Genomic DNA, 26,003 nt, shown 5'->3' with positions numbered 1-26,003 from the left:
TTTTTGGAAGATTAAGTCAAGAAATAAAGTTTTAGTATCGGTGGAACATCCCATGTTTTTAAGGTTAGTTGATGGACTATTTGACAATTGGGTCAAGTCAAAAGAGGGGCCAAATCAGCAAAGAGGACAATTTAGGGGGTATTTTACAACCAGACCAAAATCAGGGACCAAAGTGTAATTTTGGGTGATTTAGGATAAGAAAGAAAAATCAGAGTTTCTTTCTCTCTTTTGCTCAACAGAAATTGGGGTTAGGGTTTTTTTTAGAGAACCAAATTCGATCAAATGGACAATTCCAAGTTGATTTCAAAGGGGATTTCGATTTCTTTATTAAGTAAGTATCATTGAAAGTTTTTATCTTGGTTTTGGTATGAATTTTGTAAAAAAAAATTGGTTTCTCTCTCTTGAACGAATTTCATATGTAATTGGTTTTAATGGAGTCTTTGCTTTCGAATTTAGAGGAATTGGAATGGGTTTCATCATAGGAGAAGCCAAACATCTAAATCAAGGTAAGAAATTCAACAATTTTGATAATTTAATTAACTTGTTCTAAAATCTAAGGTTTATGATTGTGAAATTTGGGGATTTTCGTAGTCCATGAAATCCTAGGGTTTATGTTGATGGGAATTAAGTAATTTTGGTATATAAGCAACTTTAGAGAGATTATTTGATACAATTTTTCGATCGAAAAACGATTCGGGGGACTGAAATTGAGTCTACTGTTGTCAGATAATCTGGGCTTGGTACAGTACTCTGATGTGTTTTCCTGAAATGCGAAAGTCGTATCTTAGGATGTTAGCTTTCCATAATGGTATGGTACAAGTCGTTTCGATAACGGAAGAGAGAGTTACAACTGTTTTACCAAACAACGTGCTATTCAGCAAACATGAAACCTGCTTACTGTTTTACTATTTTAGCTGGTCATCGAGATATCGAATGTTGTTTGAGTCTTCTTGAATATTGTAGCTCGTCTTGTTACGATTTCTTAAAGGCATAGTACAACTTATTTGGAGTTCGGATGAAAGAGTTGTGATTGTTATAGTGCGTAATGCGCTGTTAACTAGGGATATCTATGGAACTGTTGTGTATGTGTGGTAAGTTTCGAAGATGACTAACTTGGAATTTGGCCGAGACCTTTAGTAACTAAATGTTAAGGATATAAGTAAGTTTTCAACACTATTTCATCGACCTGAATTGGTCATGGCTATGAAGTTAAAAGATCGATCGAATTTCGGTTAACACGAGGTCTTCCAAATTACGGGTTTCTTTTGTGTTATTGTTTAAGTTTTATTGTTTTACTTTTTATACTCTTTAAGTTATACCAAGGTTCTTACCGAAGAACCTAATGTATATTTATTTCGTTTATGGTTTGGTAGAGTGGGAGCCGAAACATTTCGTGAACGATTTGGCTACGGTTGCAGCGGAGGAAGACTAATTCTTGTACCGTTAGGTAGGGGTTCTGAATCCTTTATCCAGCATGGTTTTATTGATAATGAAATGTGCTAAGTCGTATAGTTATATATGCGTCATTATAACTAGAGTTTAGGTAGCATGAAACTCAATTTTAGTGATGAACTGAAATATGCTGGAATGGTTTTGCTGTGATAGGAGAAATGCTTTCGAACTGTTTTTACAACGATTGTGAAATACTTGGGTTTTCTTGTATGTACCCGACTGCGGATTATGTCATCCTACGGGCACGTAGCCCTTGAGGTTAGGATGACATGTGGACATGGGGGTAGAGTGTTTCACTTGTTGGCCATTGTTGCTCGTGCCTCCAGCTCGAGGCTCAAGGTCGTACACCCTGACTGCTCGCCTGGGAGGTGACATTGATTGGGAATCCCTCTGCTTTGTGTGTGATATGGCAATTGGGTGTTCCACTTCCGTGTTTGATAAGATAATGATATGAATGAGAAAATGGGTTTTGAGATTGAATGAGAATATTGGTTTTGAGATATGAACGTAACTGATTTTGAAAGATCGCATTAGATGCGTGACAGGGTATCGAAGAAAATGAGGATTGGGTCCTTCCATGGGTATTGGGGACGACTCTCTCATTCGAATTCGGTGATCAAAAACGTATTTAGATACTTAAGGTATATATGTATCATGAGTAAACTCTTCAATGATTGTAGAGTCCCTTAATGGGAGAGGGTCTTACCGGCTAGGGGTAAGTCTCTTTTTCGAGGAGATGTTAGTGCATTAGCTAGTGCCTAAATGGGCTGGTACTATCTAACGCACTATAAATTCACCTGAGGAACTCTTTTTTAATTGGGAGCGCACCATGGGTGGGCAGCTAATCACTGCTATTGCTTGCTAGATGTAAGGAAAATAGTTTTCTATATAGTATATATAGTAACTGGTTTGATAAATCGTTTTGTCATGATGTTAGAACTTACTAAACGAACTTTTGAAAACGTGATGGGTTTTGCATTGGTCTTCTACCAGAATAACTCGTGTCGGTGAGTATTCTGACCCCTACCAGTTGTTAGTGTGCAGGTGCTTGTAATAACCTCGAGGCGGAGTGTGTATTCCAGTCGGTGATCTTTTAAAGTTATGTAGTTAATGCAGAACCGAACTCGATATGTATATATATAACACTTATAGTTGTTTATAAGTTGTATCGATGTGTAAGAGGCTTTTGTATTTTTTTTGTGGTTCGGGTTTCGACCCGAAGTAATGTTGAGTTTGTTTAGCTTCCGCTTCATAATATATTTCTGTGCATGCGAATGTATGGTTTGCATGACAGGTTTTTCAGGTGCGACCGGTTCGATTTACAGAGGAGACTCTGTCGGATTTTTGTCTCATCTGTGAATTGCCGGGGCGTGATCGTGTCTATTTTGGGACACGAGGCGTCACAATCGGTGTGTCAAAAAGTGGAAATGTTTCGTGGAAACGTTTCTGTCTATGTGGAAATTTTACAATTATGCGGAAATGCTAGAAATATGATGCAGTTGTGCATAACAAGTCTCCTTAGCCCTAATTAAGCATAAAAAGATGTTATCTTCACTCAAATAATAGTCGAGTAGGATACAAATGCAGATTACTTCAATTTTGTTACATTAAACATTAATACCAAACCAAAGTCTATTGGTTCCCGTACTAAATTAAAGCAGACAGTAAAATGAGGGGGTTGCTTGAAGAAAACTAATTTCTTATTCAGTTATAACAGAGGTTATATAATAAAGACTTAAAAACAGACCAAGTAATAAAACAAAGTCACTCCCCATTATGCTATTAACCCTAACTTGTCTTCTCATGCAATTTTTTGAAAATGGTAAATTCGAACCATCGTCTTTTCATTAGCCATACATGCCATTCTTTCAATAAAGTATTAGGTCTAGAGAGAGACTAGAGAATGAACTGATAGAAAGAATGAGAACACGAGATTCGTTAAGGCATAATGTTCTCTTGAAAGAATTATAACACTATCGAATCAAACTATTCAAATTTGTCGAGAAGAAAATCAAAACTATTGGGTTAGCGCGCCGAAAAAAAGTAACAACAAAAGTGTCTATGATATGATTTGAACCTATTATTTAATGCTCAATTGTATACCTCAAGTTACTCAATTCCGATTATAAAAGAGACAATAAAAAATGGGCCCTTGTGGTGAGCGTCCCAAGAGGGGGCCAAGGTAGGGCACTCCCACAACATGGGTTGAGGTGGTGGTTGGAGACAACTGTGGTGAGGGATGGATGGGTTGTCTGCTGCTAACAATTCATCTCCTCTTCTTTATGCCCAGCGCTTTGGAGAAACAAGAAGATTTTCCGAGGTGTGATGACTTTGTACAAAATTGATCAATTTTTATTTTCTAATTGTTATATGGAGACAATTTTAGTTGATCATTTATTGTCCATGCTAGTAAACTACCATTACCAACCACCTTTATTTTATTTTTTTTCAAAAGTGATTCTTCTTCTGTAAGAAAATTACAAAGATTGAAAGTATGATTATTGATTATATTTAGTGACCCCGAGCAGAAGAAAACAATTGATAAAAGACTGGTGGTGGTGATAGAAGAAGAGGAAGAAAAAAAATAGTGGTGGTGGCCGGAGTGGGTGATCGGAGATGAGGAAGAAGATAATTTATTTTCCTTTGAAATTGTGTACCGTAGAATATCTAACAAAATTTACACCTTCCCTTTACAATTTTGTGCCCTTAAGCTTGCCACTTTTTTCAGTCTACAATTTTATGAATAGGTGCAAAGCCTTTTATGAATAACAACAAAGCCCATGAGTCTCGAGGCCCAATAGTCCTTTATATATAGGTACGATTTTCTTCATCATCTCGGCGATTAGGGTTTTAGGGGCATTTTCAGAGTAAGCTTGAGATTGAAGATCTCCACGATGGTGAAGGAGCGTCAGGGTGAGAGAGTCAGGTGTGTTTCCATCTCTCAAACCCTAACATCCAATTTCCTACTGAAATGAACATGTTTTCATTCATTTGATTCTCTTTCCTTTCCATTCTCATTAAGTTATTTCTTTTTTTGATTCAGATTGTACGTTCGAGGAACAATCCTCGGGTACAAGAGGTAAGAGAGAAGATCTTTCTAATTTCTCATTTTTGTTTTTAATTCATATTTCAATGAAACTTATTTAGGGTTTTTGTTTGTTAAATTAGGTCGAAATCAAACCAGTACCCAAATACTTCATTGATCCAAATCGAAGGTGTAAACACAAAAGAAGATGTTAATTATTACTGTGGAAAGAGAATGGCTTATGTTTATAAAGCCAGCGTTAAGAAAAATGGATCTCATTACAGATGTATTTGGGGGAAAGTAACAAGACCTCATGGTAACAGTGGTGTTGTTCGAGCTAAGTTTAAGACTAACCTACCTCCCAAATCCATGGTAATATTATTTACTCATCTTTATGTTTTATCTGAATTTCTTTTGATTTTGTCATGTTGATTTTACTTAACATTTATTGTTTGATTCTGCAGGGAGCTAGGGTTAGGGTTTTCATGTACCCAAGCAATGTATGAGAGGTATTTCTCACTATTCCTCCACTTTGTAGTGTGATTTTAGTTATTTTGTTATGCGAATTTAAAACCAATTGTTTCATACAAAACTTTCCTCTATTACCAACAAAATTGATCACGAAATGCCCTTTGATGACCAATGTTACAATGTAGTTGTTTTTGTGTTCTGTAAACCCTAACCCGGGGTTGCTTATTGGTCAAATTTTTGTCAGTAGAATTTTTTGTCTGCTATCGTATACGAGTCAGTTTGTTTTTGCTTCAAAATTTCTTTCTTATTGGAGATAGGGATATAAATAACTTCTTTCCCGTTTTTATTCTTATAATCATAATCATATTGTTAAAGAGAAAGTTATACGGGTTGATACGATCCTTCAGCAATAACAACCTTGAAAGTCGCATTACGAAAAGCACAATAACAAATAAATATCACTACTATTCTAGACTCCCTTTCTGTCATTAGTAGACGCGATTGATGAAACTAACTGATTCCCTCACCTTGAATTTCTTTCTAGTGTAACATTAACTTCACAATAATGTGATTCGAGTCCCTTCCAATTACTAGACGCTTGCGTCTTGAGCCTCGAGTTCTGAATGTTCTCGATGATGAGAAGAAGCGGGTATGGGAAATTATTGTTGTTGTAGTTATGCTAGTTGTTACTGGCTTACGATAGGAAGAAACTCTTCATAATATTTAAAGACGTAAATTTTGAATTCTATATATATATATCTAGGTATCTTAAATCAAACTTAATTAGGTATACTTGTTCCTTACTTCCTTATTCCTGAAATTTGATTCCTGCCCACTGTTGTTAAAGAATTAAAGAAGCAAAGTAATTACTTTTTGCTACAGTCTTGTCTAAATCCGTTTCTTACTGTTTACACTTGGCTTTTAAAAACCCCGCCTTATCATTTTTCTGTGAACATATACTATCTATTAACTGATTTGTCGATGATTTGCTTTTAGAAACATGATTTTCTCGACAACCTGATGGATATTAAACAACAATTAATTTCTTTTGAAAATTGTGCTTTTGGTTTTCAGCTTCTTAATGTGTTATGGTTCTTTCTTTCTTACAGGTTAAACCTTCAAGATTACGTGAGGTGAAGTTCAATGGGGGTTCGAGTTAGTCTATGATCCTCAATCAACTACTTTTAGCTTTTATTTCCGAAAAGTCATTTGTCGTTTTCTTGGTACCCCAATTTATTGCTTGGCTGTTATAGATTGTGGAATATGGTTTCGTAGACGGATAAATTTGTTATTGATTTTAGGTAGACTTATTAGAGAAGAAACTATTTCTTATTATTTCTTTCGTAATACTGGAGAACCTGAGATCCCCGATTATGTGGTGTGGTGGACTTCCCATGACTGTTCTCAGATGTTCTCTCCTGAAACGTTTCTTCTACTCGGTCTGTGGTGGCTCTTAACTGTTGTGAAGCAATAGTTAGCAAAGTACAAGATAGTTTGGTGTGGTGAACTTCAAACACAAAGTAAAGCAATAACCTCAACCCCAACATTGCAAGATATGGTAGAATATTAGAAGGGCCGGTAATTATAAAGCCCAAAATGGGTAAGTTAAAGAGAATCAGGCTCAATACTAAACAATAATGAGGAAAAAACCCAGTAGGTAAAAATACAATTTTACCCTCCAAAATGAAATTTTCCGCCCAAATCGACGTCAAAAACAATTTTGAACATTTCTGAATAATTCTGGGTTTGCTCTCGATAATTTTGTAAATTTCTGAACAAATCTTAATTTGTCTTAAAAATTTGTAAGTTTTTTAACAAATTCGTTTTTGTTTAGACATTGTTTTTCCAAAATATTTCGCATTTTTTTTTTTTGCATTTTACATAGACAAACTAACACAAACATTTTGGCTACAACATTTTTCGATTTGTCTTGTGAAAACAAAAATGGTTTCCGCATTTTTTGTTTTGCTTTCGACATAGACATAAAGACTAAAGCATTTTTTATGGCCGCGGCTTTGAGGAATAAAGAAAAATCTCCGGGGAATAAAATCTTAAGAGACATTTATTATTTGGCCCTAAAAATTACTAAGTTGGCTCTTGACCCCTAAAATTCATGTTCAACTCAATCCCACAACCTTCTTCATCTCATATTTTTCTACCAAATGCCCTAGTAATATCTCTATAAGAACCCTAGACAACTACTTCCTTCCCTTCCATTGATATTATGTATTTATTAACAGATGTCTGATCATCTCTCCATCTCCAAGTTCGGGATCTTCAATAGCATGAAACAAGTTAACTCTTGGCACAAGCAAGCATACTCTAAAATAAATATCACATTCAATCAAGCATCAATCGTATTCATTAACCTTCAACAAGAAAAACAGTATTCATTATGTTCCATCTTATAAAACCAACATAAAACAAAGAGGGTAGGTACCATTGAAGAACCCTAATTCAAACACCATGTTTGGCCAACAAAATCATAATCTCATAACTCCTCAACTATATAATCAAAATACACCATGATCATCATGTATGGTTAATGGTTTGACTTAATTTTTCTCAATAAAAGCAACTAAATACAATCATAGGATATCAAATACAACAACTTTAAAGTAAAATAAAGAAGAAATAGAATGACAAATCCTAAATCTTGTCAATATCTTCATTCATACTCAGTATAATCATCAGGAACACTCTCATATGAAAACGTGATTAAGGGGTTGTTTTCCCTTTATCATCTTCTTCAACTCAGAAAATGAGTTAAGAAGATAGTTTTAGAGAGAGAAAGAGAGGGAGTAGAAGGGGGATTGAGAGAGAAGAGGGGTGGCTGGATTTTTGGTTGCCTTTATTTGCAGGGGCCGAAATCTGAGATGAATGTGGTGGTGACAATGTCTGAAATTTTAGTTGTCGGGAGTTTTGAGATTGAGGTGTAGATGAGTATTACTGTATTAGATGGCAAAAGGCAACTTAGTATATTTTAGGGGCAAACATTAAATATATCTTTAAGACTTTATTCCCCGGAGATTTTGCTTTATTCCCCAAAGCCGCGGCCTTTTTTATTTGTCCTCTACAAAAATTAAAATGTTATGCATATTATCCTTTGTATTTAACAAATCCGTTAACGAACAAATAATATTTTGACTAATACATTATATATGTTGGTAAGAACATAATTATATATGACGCCAACATTTTATAATAAGTCAGGACATTATTATAGATATTGTCAACATTTTATAACAACACAATGATATATGCTGTCAACATATAAGGGTAAAAATGGAATTATGAAAAACATATGTTGTCTTGTTAACAACATAATTACATATGTTGTGAACATTTTGAAAAATGTTCAAAAAATGGGTTTTTTTGACATTATTATTTTTGAGTGGGTTTTTTTCCTATTGGGGTCTAGATTTTTGGGTTTTTCACTCATTTTTTCATATTAAGAATGCCTATTTTTGGTGCACCCAAAATAATCCGGGACTTAGTGGACATTCTTAATTTTAGTTCAAAAACAAATTTGGTGTATATTAGAGCATCTCCAATGCAAATCTCAATCTTAGTAACTCGGAGTGTCGACTTTTAGAGTTTTTATCTCAAAATTCATCTCTAATGCAAAACTACATTCAAATCTCCAATATGACGTGTCGAGGGTGGAATGGAGGTAACTCAAGATGACACTCCATTTCTAGAGTGTCTTCTTGAGATATCTCAAAATGCCAACTCAACATTTTCGTATATTTTAATGAAAAAAAATTTCACATAAACAATTTTTGGAGTTTTAGAGTGTTGCATTGGAGAAGTCCTTCGAGTAGAGGATCTCAATCTTAACAAATAGGAAGAGAAAAATTAGAGATTGACATTTGAATCTCGTCACATAAGATTTTTAGAGTTTTTTTGAGTTTTGCATTGGAGATGCTCTTACCTCATAATCTTCATTCCTTACCTCCACCATCATTAGTTACTGACTTTTGTGACTTTTGAGATTTTTAATTCATCATTAGTTACAATCATTTTTATCTCTAGTCTTAAAATCTTTTTTCCTCTTTTGCTCTGCTTTCTCTTCCTCTCTTTCTTTCTCTGTAAAAATCCTAGTAGATACGAGATTATTGGGGTATGACGAAGGGTCTCCCTTTAGGTGAATTAAAAATCTCAAACCTCCTCAGTTAGCAATTAAAATATATTGTGCTTATTCGTACTTAAATGTTTAATTTTTAAATTTATTATGCTTATTTATACTTAAACTACGTATCTCCACGCCCTGCAGGTAAGGTCAATCTCGTCAGGCTTACGCCAGTCGTGGTCGAAAACTTTCATATTACAAGCACATAGGATTTAAGCATTCGCTCAGATGCATGTACTACATTGTCTACGTAAATCGTCGTCCTGATGTCACACAGACCGAGCAAAAACCTAGACGTGGTCCTGATGTCAGACGACGATTTACGTAGACAACGTAGTACGTGCATCCGAGCGAATGCTTGAACCCTATGTGCTTGTAATATGAAAGTTTTCGACCACGATTGGCGTAAGTCCTAGGGGTGTGCAAAAATAGATCAAACCAAACCTATCAAAACCGGTCCAGTCGCAAACAACAAGTGGTTTGGTACGGTTGTAGATTTTCAAAAACAACTGGTTTGGTTCGATAAGTGGATGTAATTTTTAGGAACCATTAAAATCAAACTGAAGCAGTCAAGTTCAATTACTATATATAATTATAAACATACATAATTCTTTGTAAATACATTTATCGTATATCTATAATTTCAAACAAAAACATATCTTTCATCAAGTTCTTGCCATGAACAAGAATAATTACTACTCATACAAAACAACAACACTACTACAACATAATGTTAGTAGCTAGTGTTAGATCAAAACGATCCATCTATCATTAATGTTACTAGCTAGTAGCTACTATGTAATGTTTTGGTCGGTGGCTTGCACATGTCTTAAATGTTTAAAATGTTTTGGACGTATTATGTTAGTTTGATTGTTTCTTCAGGTTTTTAAGGAGTGTTATCTTGATTTTATACGTCAACATATGAAGGAAGTAACTCGATTCATCGATTTTCATGGAGAACAAATTGTTTTTACGGATGTTTTGCTATCCAGTAGTATCCAAAGCGCTCACTGACGGTTTGGTTGGTAACCGAACCAAACCATGAACGGTTTGGTAGCGGATTGAGAAATCACTAACCAAACCACGAGCGCTTTGGTAATGGATGACACTAAGTCCGACGGGATTGACCATGGCTAAAAACGGATGCCATTTAATCTGCTACTAATAGTGCATCTAGATAAAGCTACAATATAAATGTCCATGGCTAAAAACGGGAGTTCGTGAATCAATCCCTACATATTTCACTGACTGCCCTTGAGATTTATTTGTTGTAATTCCAAACGCCAACCTTATTGGAAATTAAGGTCTTGTGAATTGGATGCTCAAATCAGAAGAGGTTGGTGTGAGTGAAATTCTTGGAATGAAGACTAAGTTGCCAACTTTGTCTGCATTTAAGATTTTAGTTTCAATTACTCGTGTTGCACATCTGACAACCATCAATCTAGTTCCATTATATAGTCCATCTTTTGGAGAAAGGTTTCTAAACAACATAATCGGACAATCCACTTTAACTTCTAAGTTGAATGGTCGGAACCCAGAAGGATTGAGAGAATTAAGAAACTCATTAGGATAGCGAGCTTCCAAGTAATAGTTGTTATCTCATGTTTCTACCATTTTGTCTGCCGCGAGATAACTCCTTTTTTCTCCTGGAAGTATATTTAGAGCTACATCATTGATTGTAGAAACATCTTCATTACAGACAGATAAAATAGTTCTTTCTAAGAAGTAGTCAGGTGTAATAGCTTCAACCACATCCAACCTTGGATAAATGGCATTAATAAGGTCCATCAGACTATTGCATCTGTTAATTGAAGATGGTAGTTGCAAACTTTCTTCTGAGCTTGACCCAACCTACCAAAATAGATGCAACTTAAGTTTTTCAAAACCTATAAATATTTAAAATAATCCAAATTTACTTTAAAACAAATTGTATTTATGTTTTGTTAAAATTTACCTCATGTAAGAAATTCCGAAACATGTGATTTGCAGGATCATCAATCCTTAACCGCATATTTTTAGAAAGACTAACGACATCAATTGCATTCCAAATAGATGATCTTCTTAATGAGGCCCCCACAATCTGTTCCCTCACCCCTTTTGGTATAACGGGTAGAATCTGCCGAAAATCACCGCCAAAAACAACTTTTATACCACCAAAAGGTCTTGTACTATCACGTACATCTTGAAGTGTACGATTTACAGCTTCCATGCAAAACCGATGTTGCATTGGAACCTCATCCGATATAAGTAATTTTGTTTCTCTAATAACTCTGCATGTGGAGTCTGCTTACTGACGTTACATATGGAGTCTTCATGTACATCCAAAGGAATATGAAACATGGAATGAGCCGTTCGACCGCCAACCAATAGTAAAGACGCAATACCAAAAGAAGCAACAGTAATAACTATATTGCCCCTTATACGACATGAGGCATCAATTGTATTACTACCTCCGTCCCAAATTAAGAGCCCACTATTCCTTTTTGGGATGTCCCAAATTAAGAGTCACATTCCTAATATATCATATAAAATCCCTTACTTTTTCATGAATACCCTCTCCTTAATATTTTCATATATGGTGCATTAATTAAGCTAATTAAGGCATTTGACACTTTCCAATACAAAAATTGATTTTTCCAATCAACAAATTTTATTTTTTTTTAGATTAATATAGTTACTTTAAATGACTAATGGTCAAATTTGATTGATAATCCTTGAATTACTCTAACAAAAGTTATCAAATAAATAAGGGTAAACTCGGAAGAAGAAAAACTATGAAAATAAGTTGGATTACCAATATGGGACTCTTAATTTGGGACGGAGGGAGTATATAAAAAAGTCTTACTAGTTCCAGCACCACCGTTTAAGAAAAATATGCGATCTTCGTTATCATTTACAGACTTAATTATAGTCTCATAAGCGGATCGTTGAGCACTATTTAGGCGTTCGACATTTGAAGTTACATCTGATTCATTTATAGACATTCGAAGCTGCATATGCTCATAAATCAATCTATTATCTAAAATTTCGGTCTACATTTGTTGGGGTTGTGGCATGGTTGGAAAGTTATCTTTAAGGGTCTTTTCCGACTCTAAGAGCAGATCATTAAGGAGATACAACCCATAATCAAGTATTTGTGTCTCGGTTGGATTGGTAATTTCATGTGTTGTCCGAAGTTTGTGTGCAAGATCATCACATATGTTTATTGCAAACTTCTCCCACAATTCATGCAGATTCAACGGATGACATTCTAAGAGAATGACACAGAAAAGCCTCCTCAGCTGGTATCCAGTATTCATAACAACCGTTTCCTGTAAACATCTAACCCACTCTCCATCATCTTCTAAAAGTCCACGGGCAACACATGCAGATTTGAAAGTGTCATATAACTCACCATTTACAGTTCACAAACTCGTGCAACCAAATCAGGACGATCAAGAACAGTCTGATTAGGCAGAAGAACAGACGTTATTTTAGGCCACTTCGGATTTGCAGTCATTGTTAGAAAGATGTCAAGATGGTGGTGGTATCTTGTGATTGCCATCAAATCTTTATATATTTCAAATAGATGTCTACTACCACCCATAAATGAAGATGGTAAGATGAATCTCTGACCCACTTGATCCGGTTGTAGCCCATCATTTGCTATATCAGTGAGCCCCCTATATAACTCAGAATGCAGGTTACTTTGATGGTGCCTTATATATTTCAAGCGGTTTTGCTCGGTCGTTGCCCATGCATCAACTAAAAACTCTTAAAATAATTTACCGCCGCGTAAAATTGTTGAATATTCGTTCGGATGTTGAAAGAGGCGATAGCTAAAGTACTGCATCTGAGTTAATCGTGTAGTACTACATCTACTGAGTCTGACATCCCACTGCTTAAGTTCGGGTTCCCAACCAAGCTCACCAAAAGGAAAAAATAACACATAATGTAGTGGCAAATATGCTGGGTGACATTCAGATATCCTCATTAGTTGTATGTTGCCCTTCAAGTACAGAATAATATCTCTCAACGTAGTAATTTCACTACCATCTCCAGGTAAAATAACAACAATCTCATCCGCGTCTGGCAGGTTATAACATCTTCGATCAGTCGCTGCACTATAATGAAGGCGAATAGGTAAATTTTGATCATCCGAATTTAACACATCTAAAATTGAATAAGCCTGGTAGAATTTGGGATAAAACACATTATGCGCCAACATGGTATCTTGAATAATTTGGAAAACAGTGGCATGTAAGTCCTCATTTCTTCCACTACGAATTATTAAAGCAGAAGAAGAATCATAAATATAGAGTTGTGCATACGATCCCTCCATTCCTGAATCTGGTAAGAGATATCATGTTCTATGACGCAACTCTCCATGTATGATAAAGGATATAGGACCTCTTCCATTTAAAATTCTCGGTTCTAATGAGCAACCCAAACTTGTAAACGCATGCAGCATTGTATCGTCGAATGTTCGACCTAAATGAGGTCGATAGATAATCATCACCATCATATAAAGCTTTAAGGGCTAGAGGTGGTTCACGGAGGTCCACGAGACAAATTTTCCCTTGCAAACAACATGTTCCGAAAAAAACCTTTCTGATAGAAGAACTGAGCAATCTTTCATCAATCTAATGTAGAGCTTTACAATGAGGGCACACTATATTTATTGGTCCAAGAGAATGACGTTCGATAGAAACGGTAGTGATGCGATTCCTTAAAATCTATATATTTGTATTTAACTCATCTTCACTACTATCATCTTCAATACGATCTTCAATAGGTAGCAAAATTTGTTCAGAACTTTCACAATACTACCTCGGATGCTTAGACGAATGTGTACGACTCAATGTCGAGTGTACTACCAATTAACCACAATTTTAAAATTTTTTATTAAATTGAGTGTTTACGATTACTGAAGATATTAAAGTAATTTATTATTATATTATTATAGTACTATAAAATTGTATTAATCAACCTTATCGGTGACAAAGGCGTTTACTGAAGTTGTAGGATGTAAACATCCGATCTTCTTTCACCAATTCGCAAATGTGCTCAATTTCTCATTCGTAAATATTCAGTTTCTCTGTCAACACGTCCCTATGATCATTGTTGCGGGTGATTCATCTAATGTCATTAGCATTTTGGCAAAAGAAGGATAAGAAAGCTAAAATATACAATTATGAAAACTAATATTGTTTAAGAAATTGTTTCATTGTTTATATATTTCCTAAATGCTATTCTGCATTTGTGAATAGTAAATTTTTAAGTATATCCTGAATAGTAATATTACAATTGAAGTCATAAATTTTGATAGAATAAAAATTTTCAATAAATGTGAATATTTTACCACTTCCTTTCCCTTCGTTGACGTGTAAGTCGTTCATTCTCGCGACGCAAACGCTGCCCCATGATGCGATTCTCTTATCACATATTTTTAGTTATATAGTATTATCAATATAAAAAGAATAAAAAAACCTATTAATCTACTACTTATTAGATAAAATTCAGATATTACTTGGTTGGGAGGAAGTCGGGAGTCGTTGTTGTTATGAGTTATATTGTCACCCGCTTCTTCTGCGATCCGTTGATCATGGTAGCTAGGAGTTAATGCAATAAAAGTATTATAATAAGTAGGAAAATATCAATTTTTCCACAAAATTCATTACAGAGATAAGGATGATACATACAGATGGCTGATTTCCTTTTTCTTTCTCTTTTTCTAGACGTATCGTCCTTTCTCTTTCACGATGGAGGCGTTGCGCAATTGTACGAACCTATTGCAGTACATTTGTATTTTAGGCATAAACATGTAATCCAAATAATTTTAAAAATAATGATCAATATTTTGAATGATCTGGATGCATACATTCAATTGATCCGCCGTGTTGTTTCCAGAAGTATCATTAACCGTATCACTTTGTCGTGTACTTTCCGACATGAAAAAAACCTTAAGTAGAAAATACATTGTACCATTGTACCATTGAAAAGTTTTAGAAAGGAGAAAGAATAAGACTCGAAAACTACATTTCAATTAGGGTTTGCACGACAAAGGATGTAGATTAAAACTATATAAATATGTAGAAGCTAAAAAAACATGGACAACTTACATAATGAAGCCTAGGTAATTTTTTTCAAAAAAAGAACTACTTAAGGTGCTTATATCATCAATGAGAAATAATTAACATTGAAATAATCAATAAAAAATGAGAACCAAATCAAATAAAATTTGTTACCTTTAAGAGGTATAAAAAAACTCCTGTCAAAGCAACTGAAAGTTCTTGTTGCCCACTCTTCTGATTAAGAGTAACTTATGTTGCAGAAAAATGTGAGTGAACGTGTTTGAATGTCTTACTACACGATGGTTTCAATCAGTAACTACTTTTAGCTCATTTGTAGACAATACGGTGAAGAAAATTTCGATCGTTAACTAATTTTAGCTCATTTATAGACAAATGTTGCTGATCTCGGTTTTATAACTTACATAAATTTCACGTAAGTAATATAAAGATTTTTGGAGTTCAACATGTATATATCCATGTATATCACAACACTACCATATGCGTTGTCTCGGAAAAACAATATTTCTTTAATTTTCCTGAACTTCTTAAGCTCCTTATTCCTATATGTAATTGAAATGATTTGAGCAGTTATTTTTGTAATTTAATAATACAGAATCCATACATATATTCATCAATTATTTAACCCTCAATACTTTTTAATTAATATATGAACCTGTCAAAAGAACTTTTAATTGTGAAGTAAGTATGAATCTTCACTCGACATCAGGTTAAAGTATGATAGTCAGTCTCCATATGACTTGAGGAAGAAAGAAATAGCTTTGGTATTGTATCCATTTATATGAGTTACTTCTAACGAAGAATTAAAAAAGTTATTCCCACCAAGAGTTTAGACAACTTATATAACCAACACTTAACAGAAGATATGAAGAAGTTACAGTGAATTTAAGTAGATCTAAATTAACACGAATAAGATTCATAAAAGCTCCCCAACAGTGAAGAATTAAGTTAAAGTCTTTCCAATAAAACATAAACCTTATTGATGAGTACGTAAAGTACTCAATTTTTGGGCTTTATTTTATAGTTTTTACATTTTAATTTTGATGGAGTTAATTAAGTTACATGTTTTTGTAGGAAACTCCCAAATTTACAACGAAATTACTAATTACAAGAATATTAGTGTGATATCATAGAAATATGTGACTTGGTAACCATTAAAGATGAAGCCGGTTAAGAGAAGGGTGTGTCTGCAAGAAGACGTTTGTTAGGAGCTAAATGCTAAATAGTGAAAGGTTGTAGGGTTGGAAGCAAATTAAGTAAAGAGCTACTGTTACTGCCTACGTGAGAATAAAATATAAAGTGACGATGACATCAGTACGATGTCAGCATCTACTAATGGGTAAAAATACATAGGCGGTGTTGTTTCCGGAATTTGACGGGTTTTATTTCCAAATAGATGTGTTTCCTAAACTCAATGTTTTCCCAATTTTTAATTGTTTCCAAAATCTTTGGCTATTGAGATAATATAAAAAGAGGTCTAACACAGACAATAGAGAACAACCCCCCACACACCAGTGTAGAGAGCAAGTTTAGAGGAGCACCGTTAGAGATAAATTAGCTTCTTTTGGGTGCAAGAATTTGGGAGATTCAAGGGCTATATCGAAGACAAGTTTTGGAGAAGGACGAGAGGAACGGGCTTCATCAACATTAATCCGGTTTTATCGTTTTCTCTCTTCCTTTACTTGTTTATCATTAATTGAACCATGTATTTAATATCCATGGGTTTCTAACTCTTCCGCTAGGATAGAGGATGAAACCCTAACATGAGTATTTGAATTTTAGTATCATATTTGTTTTATCATCTCTTCTTAATGTGCTTTAAAGTTTTGAATTAACCATACTTCGGTTAGCCTAAGAAACTAACTTGGTTCCTAATTGCATGATATTTAAAGTGAAGTGGGTTATGGGTGTAGTTAATTGTGAAAAGTTCTTTATCGTTTAATCTTCCGAAAATTAGAGACATATTTTCACCAATTTTTGAGTTATCAAAGAGAGATAATAGTATGAATTAGTATCAAACTCGAATATGATTGTTAGTGGTGAATTCCAATATCCTAGATTTACAACCTAATAGTTTTCAAACAATTTTATCTTGTTTCTTTAGTTTTACTTTTTAAGTCTTTAAAATAATTCTCAAAAACCAACTATTATCTTTCCTAGTTCATTAGTTAGCTTTAGATTTAGATTTAATTCCGAACAAGTCTTCGTGGGATCGACCTCGTAATACGTGTCATATTCACATACTATCCGTGCACTTGCGAGTTTTAATTTGCTCTCGTTAGCCTAGTATTTAGGTTCATTAGATTTCACATCACTTATGTGCCTTGGTCTAAAGCTATTGAGAAATACAAAATTTAAGTGTTCATTAATTCTAAAACATCGACCACTGATTTGTTACTCGATAACTATATATGGACAACATAACACATGAACCAAATCAAATTACTGAAGAGGAGCCGAATAAGGGTTTTCTATTTTGGGGAATTTTCAATTTACATAAAATATCTTTTTTTCAATCTTCGAATCCCTTTAATTGCTCCATTTAGAAAGACAATAGAAGAACTCGGTACGTGATGTTACGTATGAAAACTGATGAGAAGTTCAAATCATTTTTGTTTCTTTGAATTCCTAAAGCCTAAAGACTAAAGTTCGAAAAGTACAAAACTAAATTATGGTATGAACGTCTAGACCACAAATTGGAGTTTAGGAAGCCTGAGTTTAATTGGAACATTTATGCAAACACCTAATGTGCATTAAGTAGAAGAACTCCAGTAATGTGAATAAAACAGAGAAGAAATATATATGGACTAATAATTACTACAAACAGAAGAGAAATAGATATAATTATCGGTTATGAAATAAGTCAATGAAATCCAAATATAAATTCCTTAAAAATAACATCCCCTTATACATTAACAGGGTGAATCAAGTCATTAATTTAGAAGAAGGGTTACTAACCTTTCAACTGTGAGAGACGAAATACTCGAACTCTAATTGACGTTGGTGGAATTATTTGGATCAGTTTCTCTAGTTTAAATGAGTTTATTAAGGGGAAGTTGGAAACAATGGAGACTATGTAGGAGGTTGGAGGATAGATCATGGTGAAAACAAAAAATCGCACCTTGGAAGAGGAAGTGGTTGAACTAATTTGGATGTCGTGGGAGATAAGTGTAGAAAAAGAAAATCAGAGATCATGGGGTGGGTTGTTACAGAGTATTTATAATCAAGGGACATGATTTACCAATGAAGATTGCACGGCCAAAATTTACATACAACGTTTATGACATGGCAAAAAAACCTAGCTGAATTGATCTACAGATGTTCAATTTGTTATGCTTATTTATACCAAGTTTACGAGATTTGCAAAATAAATTTACATTCTGGAAATCAAATTTGTGATATCTGCAAACTGAAGTTGCATTCTGTAGACCGAGTATGCAAGATCAATAGGCTGTGATTACATTGCATTCTACAAACCGAGTTTGCAAAAGATAGAAAAAATGAGGCATTTCTGATTTTTTTGAGAAAAATGTATTGAACGTGGATCTTGTTAGAAAAATAAAAAATCATTTCTAAATATATCATATATATTTTATTAGAATCCGATAAGGAATGCAAAAGTTATATATATATATATATATATAGGGTTATTTCCCTAATGGCCCCTACTTTGTGACCAGCTTCCCGCTTGGCCCCCCAAATTAGCAAAAATACCCATATGGCCCTCTTTTTTCTGACACTGTTAACTTTCCGTCACTCTCTCTCCTCCATCATGTTTTCTCTCTGCCAAGTCACGCCACATCATCTGTTACGCCACCTCATCACCTTCTCCGGCAGGGGTCGCCGACCGGAAATTTAGGTATTATGATAATAAATATTTTGACTGGTATAATGATAATGAAATGTTTGTACAAATATTTTGACTAGTATAATGATAATGAAATGTGTGTATTTTCCTTTTACACATTTTGAGTATTATTTTCAATCAAATAGCTAAAACTCCTGTTATTAGCTTAGTGTTGTCTAATGTTGCCTCGCGTAAGTATAAACTAATACTAATGATAATAATAAGAATAATAATAATGATGATAATAATAATAATAAGAATAATAGTAATAATGATAATAATAATAAATATCTGCTACACATTTTGTCTAAAGTCGATGTCATAAAAAATGGCCGAGGCTTTGGGGAATAAAGAAAATTCTCCGGGGAATAAATTCTCGAAGGAGTCCAGATTTTTTTGAAAATTCTCCGGGGAATAAATTTTTATTGAGAATACAGAATACATTTTTTTGAAAGTTCTCCTCCATCTCATCTGTTCTCTCTGCCACTTCATCTTCTCCGGCGAAAGTCGCCGGCCGACCAATTTTTCGGTCGGCGACCTTCAAACAAAGCATAATTTTTTTTTTCTCTCTCTCTCTCTAATTTTTTTTTCTTCTCTCTCTCTAGAACAGATCTAGAGAGAGATAAGGTATGTTCGTGAGAACAGATCACAACTCGATCCCCTTCTTTTTCTATATGAATTTGAACTTCAGGAACAACAGATTGATGAAGGAGGAATAGAAGAAGAAGAAGAATCTGGGAGCTTGTGTTGTACTAGATTGGTGTAATTAGGATTAGGGTTTTCGAAACGGAGTCTTGATTGACGTCTAGATTTAGAAGATTTTCTACAAGTACAAGAGATGATACAGGTACAACAGAGGATAAGAAAAATTAGGAGTCCAATACAAATTACAATCAAAACCCACAAATGAATTCCCAAAATAGATGTGGGTTTGGAAAAAAAAAATTGGTAACTGAATCTGCTATAGACATGGCTAGAGTCTAGAGAGAGAGAGGGAGTTTGTTAGAGAGAGAGAGAGAGAGAAAGAACTTCAGTAGTAGTTGGTAAGGGAAATTTGGTGAGATTGGGATTTGAAGAAAGATCTATCTATGTAGTTGAGTGAAGAAGAAGAAGAAGAGTATAATCAATCATTCATCAGTTATAGAAGTCGAGTCAGATTTGAGTGAGATATAAGAAGAGTGAATGAGTTGGGGTTGGGGTAGAAAACAGAACTGTGTAACGGTTAGATCTGTCTTTTCTTTTTTCTTTGTTTAGTTGTCCACTACAAAGTATCATGTATTCATGAATGCATTCATGTGTGTTGTGTCTAGGTTTAATGGAGGATCTATAATTGATTTAGTTAGATAGAAAAAGAGATATGTTCTCACGAACAGACCTTCTCTCTCTCTCTAGAACTAGAGAGAGAAAAGAAAAAAAGATTTTTAGAGAGAGAGAGAAGAGAGAGAAAATTTAAAAAAAAAAAAAATTATGTTTGGAGGTCGCCGGCCGCGGCCGGAAAATCGGCCGGCCGGCGACTTTCGGCGGAGAAGATGATGAGGTGTCGAGAAGATGAAGTGGTAGAGAGAGGTGATGAGATGGAGGAGCCTTTTTTACGGCATCTTCTAAAACTAGAAGTCCCTTAGCAATAAAAAGAAACATAAAAAGTCAATCTTACTTGATTAGTTTTAAGAAAAGTCTTTATTCCCCGGAGAATTTTTCTTATTCCCCAAAGCCGCGGCCTAAAAAATATTTACATATTATTTTGGTTGTGGAGTCAATGTCTTGAAAGGTCTATCGAATATTTTGTCAATATCATCTATTTTATTTCAATGCCTTCACAAATGTCTGTGTACATTTTTGTGTGAACGCCTACTAATGTCCCAATTCACTCCCTCAAGCTCAACGAGTACAAAGTTTCATCTCCAATGAAAGTTGGATAAATTTCAAAGTGCCTCTCCTAAATGTTATTAACCCCCTCACACCCCTTTGACTGTGGTCAACGTACTTTGACCCACCATTCTATTAGCACCCCCATTCGGTAGTGTCGAACAATATTGGTGTACAAAATCGGTTTCAACCCCACCCATTTCAACCCAAGTATTTTGTGGGTGAAATAGTTGGGGTTGAACAGGTTTTGTGCACCGAAACATATCCATCGTACGGTTTTCTAGTTTCTTTAATAGTGGTTATAGGGTTCAACCGATTTGGGGAACTAAAATCGATTCTAGTCCACCAATTTTTTTTTTACCAAAAAACGTTCTGACCCTATCGTGTAAAGAGTGAAATATGGTTTGTTATTTTAAAGTTTCAAAGATTATGTCCACCGCTGCATTTGGCGACGAGTTTAGAGAGAAAAAAAGATTATTCCAACCTCACATGCTTCAAATATTCATCCGACAGTGAACCAAATTTAGAGAGAAATAAAGTTTTTAAGGTTAGAGCATCTCCAATGCAAAACTCAAAAAAAATCTCTATTTGTCCTATTTGTCAAGTTCCAATTGAGATTCTCACTCTTAGGTGTCGAAAATAGAGATCTTCAATTCTTGTATGTCTCCAATGCAACACTCTAAACTCTTTTATTTTACTTACGTGTAATGGTTATTTTTGTTAAAAAATAATTAGTTATTTTGGAAATATACGAAGACTTGATTTCTATTGGTTGAAATTTAAATATTGATGAGTTGGACAATTAGAGATATCTCAAGAGGACACTCTGAAAATAGAGTGTCCTCTTGAGATATCTCTATTCCACCCTCGATCCATCATCTTTGAGATCTTAGTTGAGTTTTGAATTAGAGATGATTTTTTAAGAAAAACTCAGAAAATCCTATGTGGCAACTCCGAATTTCTAAGATTGAGTTTTGCATTGGAGATGCTCTTAGCACGAGGTGAAGAGGGAGTAGATGTTGGGAGGAAACAAAGAGAAATCAATTTTTTTTTTTTTCTTCTTTGGAAAATTTTGTTACCCCAAAAGTATTTTTGTTTCCACAATCTTGTCACCTACTTGAGTTGGCACCTAGTTGAGGGTTAGACTCTAAACCCTCTCCCCAGGCTGGGCCCTGATCCCCTGTCTGTGTGGAGCTGTAACATTCCCAATAAAGTTGATAGAGGATGCTTACCGTTTGTGTATAAGAGTGAGAGGTCCTTTAATTGTGTTTGTTAATTTCGTAACCCCCTTTACTTACTATTTAATCCAATGACTCACTTTTAACACACATTCACACGCGTTGACGCTCTCTCTCTCTCTACATACCGCCTGAACGCGTTTACCTTGTTATTATTTCTAGCTTCCGTTTCTTTCTCATTTTCTCTCTCCTCCTGATACAGATTCCAGCTCTCTCTCTCCCTCGTCGTCGTCTTCTTCTTTGTTTTCTTCATCTAGAAACCCTAGAAGAGTCAGTACGAATATTTTTTTTTTATTCTCTTTCGTAAGATCCATGGCAGATTATTATTCCTTACTCTTTATTCATGATCTCATTCTCTCGTCCGAATCACCAATGTGAATCATCATCTCCAATTTCAGATCTCCTTTGACTTCATCATCATCAATTTCACACTCAAATCTAACAGATCTATGTCTTTTTAGTACAAAAAAAAGCAAATCAAGAAGGAAAATTTGTCAGCAAAACTTATTTTCTTTCAGATTTGAATAAAACCCTTATTTTTCTCAATGTCACAAATCAAAGGAGCATTAGGAACTGGTCGATTTTTCACAATCGGACTTGTAACGGCTTGGTATTCATCAAATATTGGGGTTTTATTGTTGAATAAGTATCTATTGAGTAACTATGGATTCAAATATCCGATCTTTCTCACTATGTGTCATATGACAGCTTGTTCTTTATTCAGTTATGTTGCAATTGCTTGGATGAAGATGGTACCAATGCAAACGATTCGATCACGAGTTCAGTTCATGAAGATTGCTGCTCTTAGTCTTGTTTTTTGCGCATCAGTTGTTAGTGGAAATGTCTCTCTTAGATTTCTTCCTGTTTCGTTTAATCAAGCTATTGGTGCAACTACACCTTTCTTTACTGCTGTTTTTGCTTATATTATGACTGTCAAAAGAGAAGCTTGGCTTACTTATGTAACCCTAATTCCTGTTGTTACTGGAGTTGTCATTGCTAGTGGGGTAAGATCTCTCTCTCTATTAACTTGTTTTGGGTATGAATTTTGTTCTACAAATGTGACACCCCAAGCCTTACCGATGTGGATATTGTCACCACGCACATGTGCGGGGTTTTGTTCTTGGCGAAGGCTCTAGGAGCCCCCCAAAAGGCCTCCACACTCTGGTGAGCGATGTGGGACTATAGGTGTACGTTAGTGCTTAGTAAGTGTGAGGTGGTTAAAGTGGGGACAAAACCCCGTACCTGTGTGAGGTGGTTAAAGTGGGGACAATATGGGCAACTGCTAAGGCTTGGGGCTTCACAACAAAAGAGATATTGTGTTTATACTTTTATGTTCTACTGATAACTGCAATTGGGTAAGATCAATAACTTGTCCCGGTTAGCTTCAAGAACCAGTTGATTACTCTGATTGAGATCCAGTTTTCAGCACTTATAAGGGTCCTGCTGATTCATGTTATGAAATTTTAAACACATAATTTCAGCTCCCATAGTAGTAATTCATGATGTTCACATAGTTGCACTTATAACACAAATTGAATGTAATTTTTTGTTTCTGAATTTTATGCTAATAATGATTAATGAACCTTCAGGGTGAACCAAGTTTCCATCTTTTCGGGTTTATAATGTGTGTTGGTGCTACTGCTGCTAGGGCACTCAAGTCAGTGCTACAAGGAATTCTTCTAACCTCTGAAGGGTAATATTTTCTACTGAAGTTTCATTTTTAAGTTCAAAAGCTTAACTTTTCTGGTCGAAACTGCGTACCTTTTGAAACTTGAAATGAACATTAAATGTCTTTACTGCGAACCTTTTGAAACTTGAAATGAACATTAATGTCTTTACTGTGTTTTTCTTCCATTTTAGCTATTCTGAACAATGGGGTTTGGTTGTTTAATAGGGAGAAGTTAAACTCAATGAACCTTCTTTTATACATGGCTCCAATAGCAGTAGTATTTCTTCTTCCAGCTACTCTTTTCATGGAGGAAAATGTTGTTGGAATAACATTAGCACTTGCAAGAAAAGATGTCAAGATTATATGGTACCTGCTCTTCAATTCAGCCCTAGCTTATTTTGTGAATCTAACCAATTTCTTGGTCACTAAACACACTAGTGCTTTGACACTCCAGGTTCGTCCCCTTTCTCAAATACAAACATCTACTTGTTAAATTGCTTTCTATAACTTATAGATCGAAACAAAAACTATAGGATGGATATTGTTTAGTATGAAGCCTGGAATTTATTAGCATTATCCCACATTGCATGGGCACTAGAAGTTGTAAAGTAGGCAAGTCTTTGGGCAATCCTATCCTTGCAAGCCGGTTGTCAAGGAGTTAGGCCCAATGGGCTCTAACATGGTATCGGCGTTAGTGCTCTAAGAATTACCCCTCTGTGGAGGGGGAGTGCCAATTGATTTTAACCCTAGCATTGAGCGGAGGTATGAGTATTACCCAACGTTGCTTGGGCATTAGAAGTTGTGAAGTGGATAAGTCTTGGGCAATCCTGTCCTTGCAAGTCGTCTTTCAATGAAAGTTAGGCCCAATTGGCTCTAAACAAAACAGAGTCTTGGAATATTAACAATGAAAAAAGAAAAGATACCTTGTCCCCGTCCAATTACCAAGAACCTATAATATCTGCTGTTTCCTTTAGATGCCAATTTGTTGTTGAAAATTGAAATTGTATCTCAGATACATCAAGTTAACTATTCGTTGGTGCTTGCAGGTCTTGGGTAATGCGAAAGGGGCTGTAGCTGTTGTTATTTCAATTTTGATCTTCAGAAACCCAGTCTCCATAACTGGGATGCTTGGTTACTCTCTCACAGTCATTGGAGTTATCCTCTACAGTGAAGCGAAGAAAAGAAGTAGCAAACAAGGAAGCCAAGAAAAGTAGTAAGAGAAAATCGTTTCAAGCTCGTTTTTCATTATAATTGGTTTTTATATGTAGAAGCACACACAAACATTGCAGAAGCTAGAGGAGCAAAGAGTGGCATCAAATGCATAGATTATTGCTTTCGATATTCTTTCTTGTTCAAAAACCAAAGAAAAATGGATTTTCTTGTGTATCAACAGCCACAACCAACTTAGATAAAGAGTAGGGAACTCTCAATAACAAGAATTGATTGGTGATCTTTTCCGTTCTTTCTCAAACTAACAGAAGAACACCACGTCTTCATTTCTTTCTTTAGGTCAATCTCTTGATTAATTAACAATGTCATACTTTTACCATTAAGTTATAATTTTGATTCGTATTTAAGAACTGTAGGATTATTGTTTCGTGGTTTTGTTAATTTATAGAGATATGTAATCTTTTTCAAGTTGGACAAAATAACGATCTAATGAATCTCTTTCTTTCTGTCACTCAATGTTTTTATTGGCGTTTGATTGTCTGTCTCCTTGAGTACTTCTTTAGTGAATTATCAGCATCATACTTATATCAGACACCAACCTCTCAGCTGAATTTGAAGCTTCTGAGTAAAACTTGTCGGTAATGCAAGATCCCACACTTACTATTCGAGAGCATGAACATCTAATGCTTATAAAATTGTTGACATGGACGAAAATACAAGTTGATTATCAATACTAGTAAACCAAAGGAAGATGAATTATGGACTCCCCGGGATGGCCTTGTCACTGTGAGGGGGAGTACACCAGCAAGTATGTCGAGGGAGTCCCCCTATCATCATTGTAAACCAAATTCATTTCATTTTCTTTATTTCTTGTTTTATCCAATGTTTCAACTTGTGAATAATAAGTTTTTTTAATTTACTTTCATTTGTTCTCATCTGTCAAAAAAATTGTGACCAACTCGAAAATTTGGCCCTATACAACATTCCAAATGACCCGAACACCATAGCTCCGCTAATGAACTTTATGCTTCTAGAAAAAATCAGAGGTGATATGTACATGTA

General features: G+C 34.9%; 2 protein-coding genes and 2 long non-coding RNA genes across 5 annotated transcripts; 3 read left to right on the top strand and 1 right to left on the bottom strand.

Annotated features, from left to right (window-relative positions):
- The first annotated feature begins 230 nt into the window (after positions 1-230).
- On the top strand, positions 231-2,692 carry LOC147557991 (uncharacterized). The gene is made up of 4 exons (XR_015235413.1): positions 231-331; positions 457-506; positions 1,374-1,447; positions 2,483-2,692. It is a non-coding gene; the product is annotated as an uncharacterized LOC147557991 (long non-coding RNA).
- A 1,460-nt stretch (positions 2,693-4,152) lies between these two features.
- Positions 4,153-6,270, top strand: LOC147557990 (large ribosomal subunit protein eL33y-like). The gene is made up of 5 exons (XM_086659545.1): positions 4,153-4,378; positions 4,496-4,531; positions 4,621-4,849; positions 4,942-4,986; positions 6,058-6,270. The coding sequence occupies exons 1-4, from the start codon at positions 4,347-4,349 to the stop codon at positions 4,981-4,983; spliced, it is 339 nt and encodes a 112-aa protein (XP_086515671.1). The 5' UTR covers positions 4,153-4,346; the 3' UTR covers positions 4,984-4,986; positions 6,058-6,270.
- A 15,923-nt stretch (positions 6,271-22,193) lies between these two features.
- Positions 22,194-25,457, bottom strand: LOC147557988 (uncharacterized). Of its 2 annotated transcripts, none has more exons than XR_015234235.1 (3): positions 23,917-25,457; positions 23,404-23,872; positions 22,194-23,152 (listed from the first exon to the last, which is right to left on the bottom strand). It is a non-coding gene; the product is annotated as an uncharacterized LOC147557988 (long non-coding RNA). The 2 variants fall into 2 exon arrangements; XR_015234234.1 differs by having other exon boundaries at positions 22,198-23,152; positions 23,404-23,863; positions 23,907-25,452.
- LOC147557989 (putative sugar phosphate/phosphate translocator At3g11320) lies at positions 22,257-25,452 on the top strand. The gene is made up of 4 exons (XM_086659540.1): positions 22,257-23,106; positions 23,692-23,795; positions 23,997-24,225; positions 24,818-25,452. The coding sequence occupies exons 1-4, from the start codon at positions 22,648-22,650 to the stop codon at positions 24,983-24,985; spliced, it is 960 nt and encodes a 319-aa protein (XP_086515666.1). The 5' UTR covers positions 22,257-22,647; the 3' UTR covers positions 24,986-25,452.
- Positions 25,458-26,003: the final 546 nt, after the last annotated feature.

This window comes from Eschscholzia californica, unplaced genomic scaffold (genome assembly GCF_041429995.1).
Source record: "Eschscholzia californica isolate CP2 unplaced genomic scaffold, dmEscCali1.0.p SCAF_2, whole genome shotgun sequence".
NCBI classification, from domain to species: domain Eukaryota; kingdom Viridiplantae; phylum Streptophyta; class Magnoliopsida; order Ranunculales; family Papaveraceae; genus Eschscholzia; species Eschscholzia californica.
Note: the sequence above shows the minus strand (reverse complement) of the source record. Positions and strands in the feature narration are given on the sequence as shown.

What these genes read in the sequence shown, in the direction of transcription:
- LOC147557990 (XM_086659545.1), top strand. Translation starts at nt 4,347, where the DNA reads ATGGTGAAGGAGCGTCAGGGTGAGAGAGTCAG. An exon ending in CGTCAGGGTGAGAGAGTCAG is followed by an intron (nt 4,379 to 4,495) that starts GTGTGTTTCCAT and finishes TTTTTGATTCAG; the next exon opens with ATTGTACGTTCGAGGAACAA. An exon ending in ACCTACCTCCCAAATCCATG is followed by an intron (nt 4,850 to 4,941) that starts GTAATATTATTT and finishes TTGATTCTGCAG; the next exon opens with GGAGCTAGGGTTAGGGTTTT.
- LOC147557989 (XM_086659540.1), top strand. Translation starts at nt 22,648, where the DNA reads ATGTCACAAATCAAAGGAGCATTAGGAACTGGTCGATTTTTCACAATC. An exon ending in ATTCTTCTAACCTCTGAAGG is followed by an intron (nt 23,796 to 23,996) that starts GTAATATTTTCT and finishes GTTGTTTAATAG; the next exon opens with GGAGAAGTTAAACTCAATGA. An exon ending in CTAGTGCTTTGACACTCCAG is followed by an intron (nt 24,226 to 24,817) that starts GTTCGTCCCCTT and finishes TGGTGCTTGCAG; the next exon opens with GTCTTGGGTAATGCGAAAGG.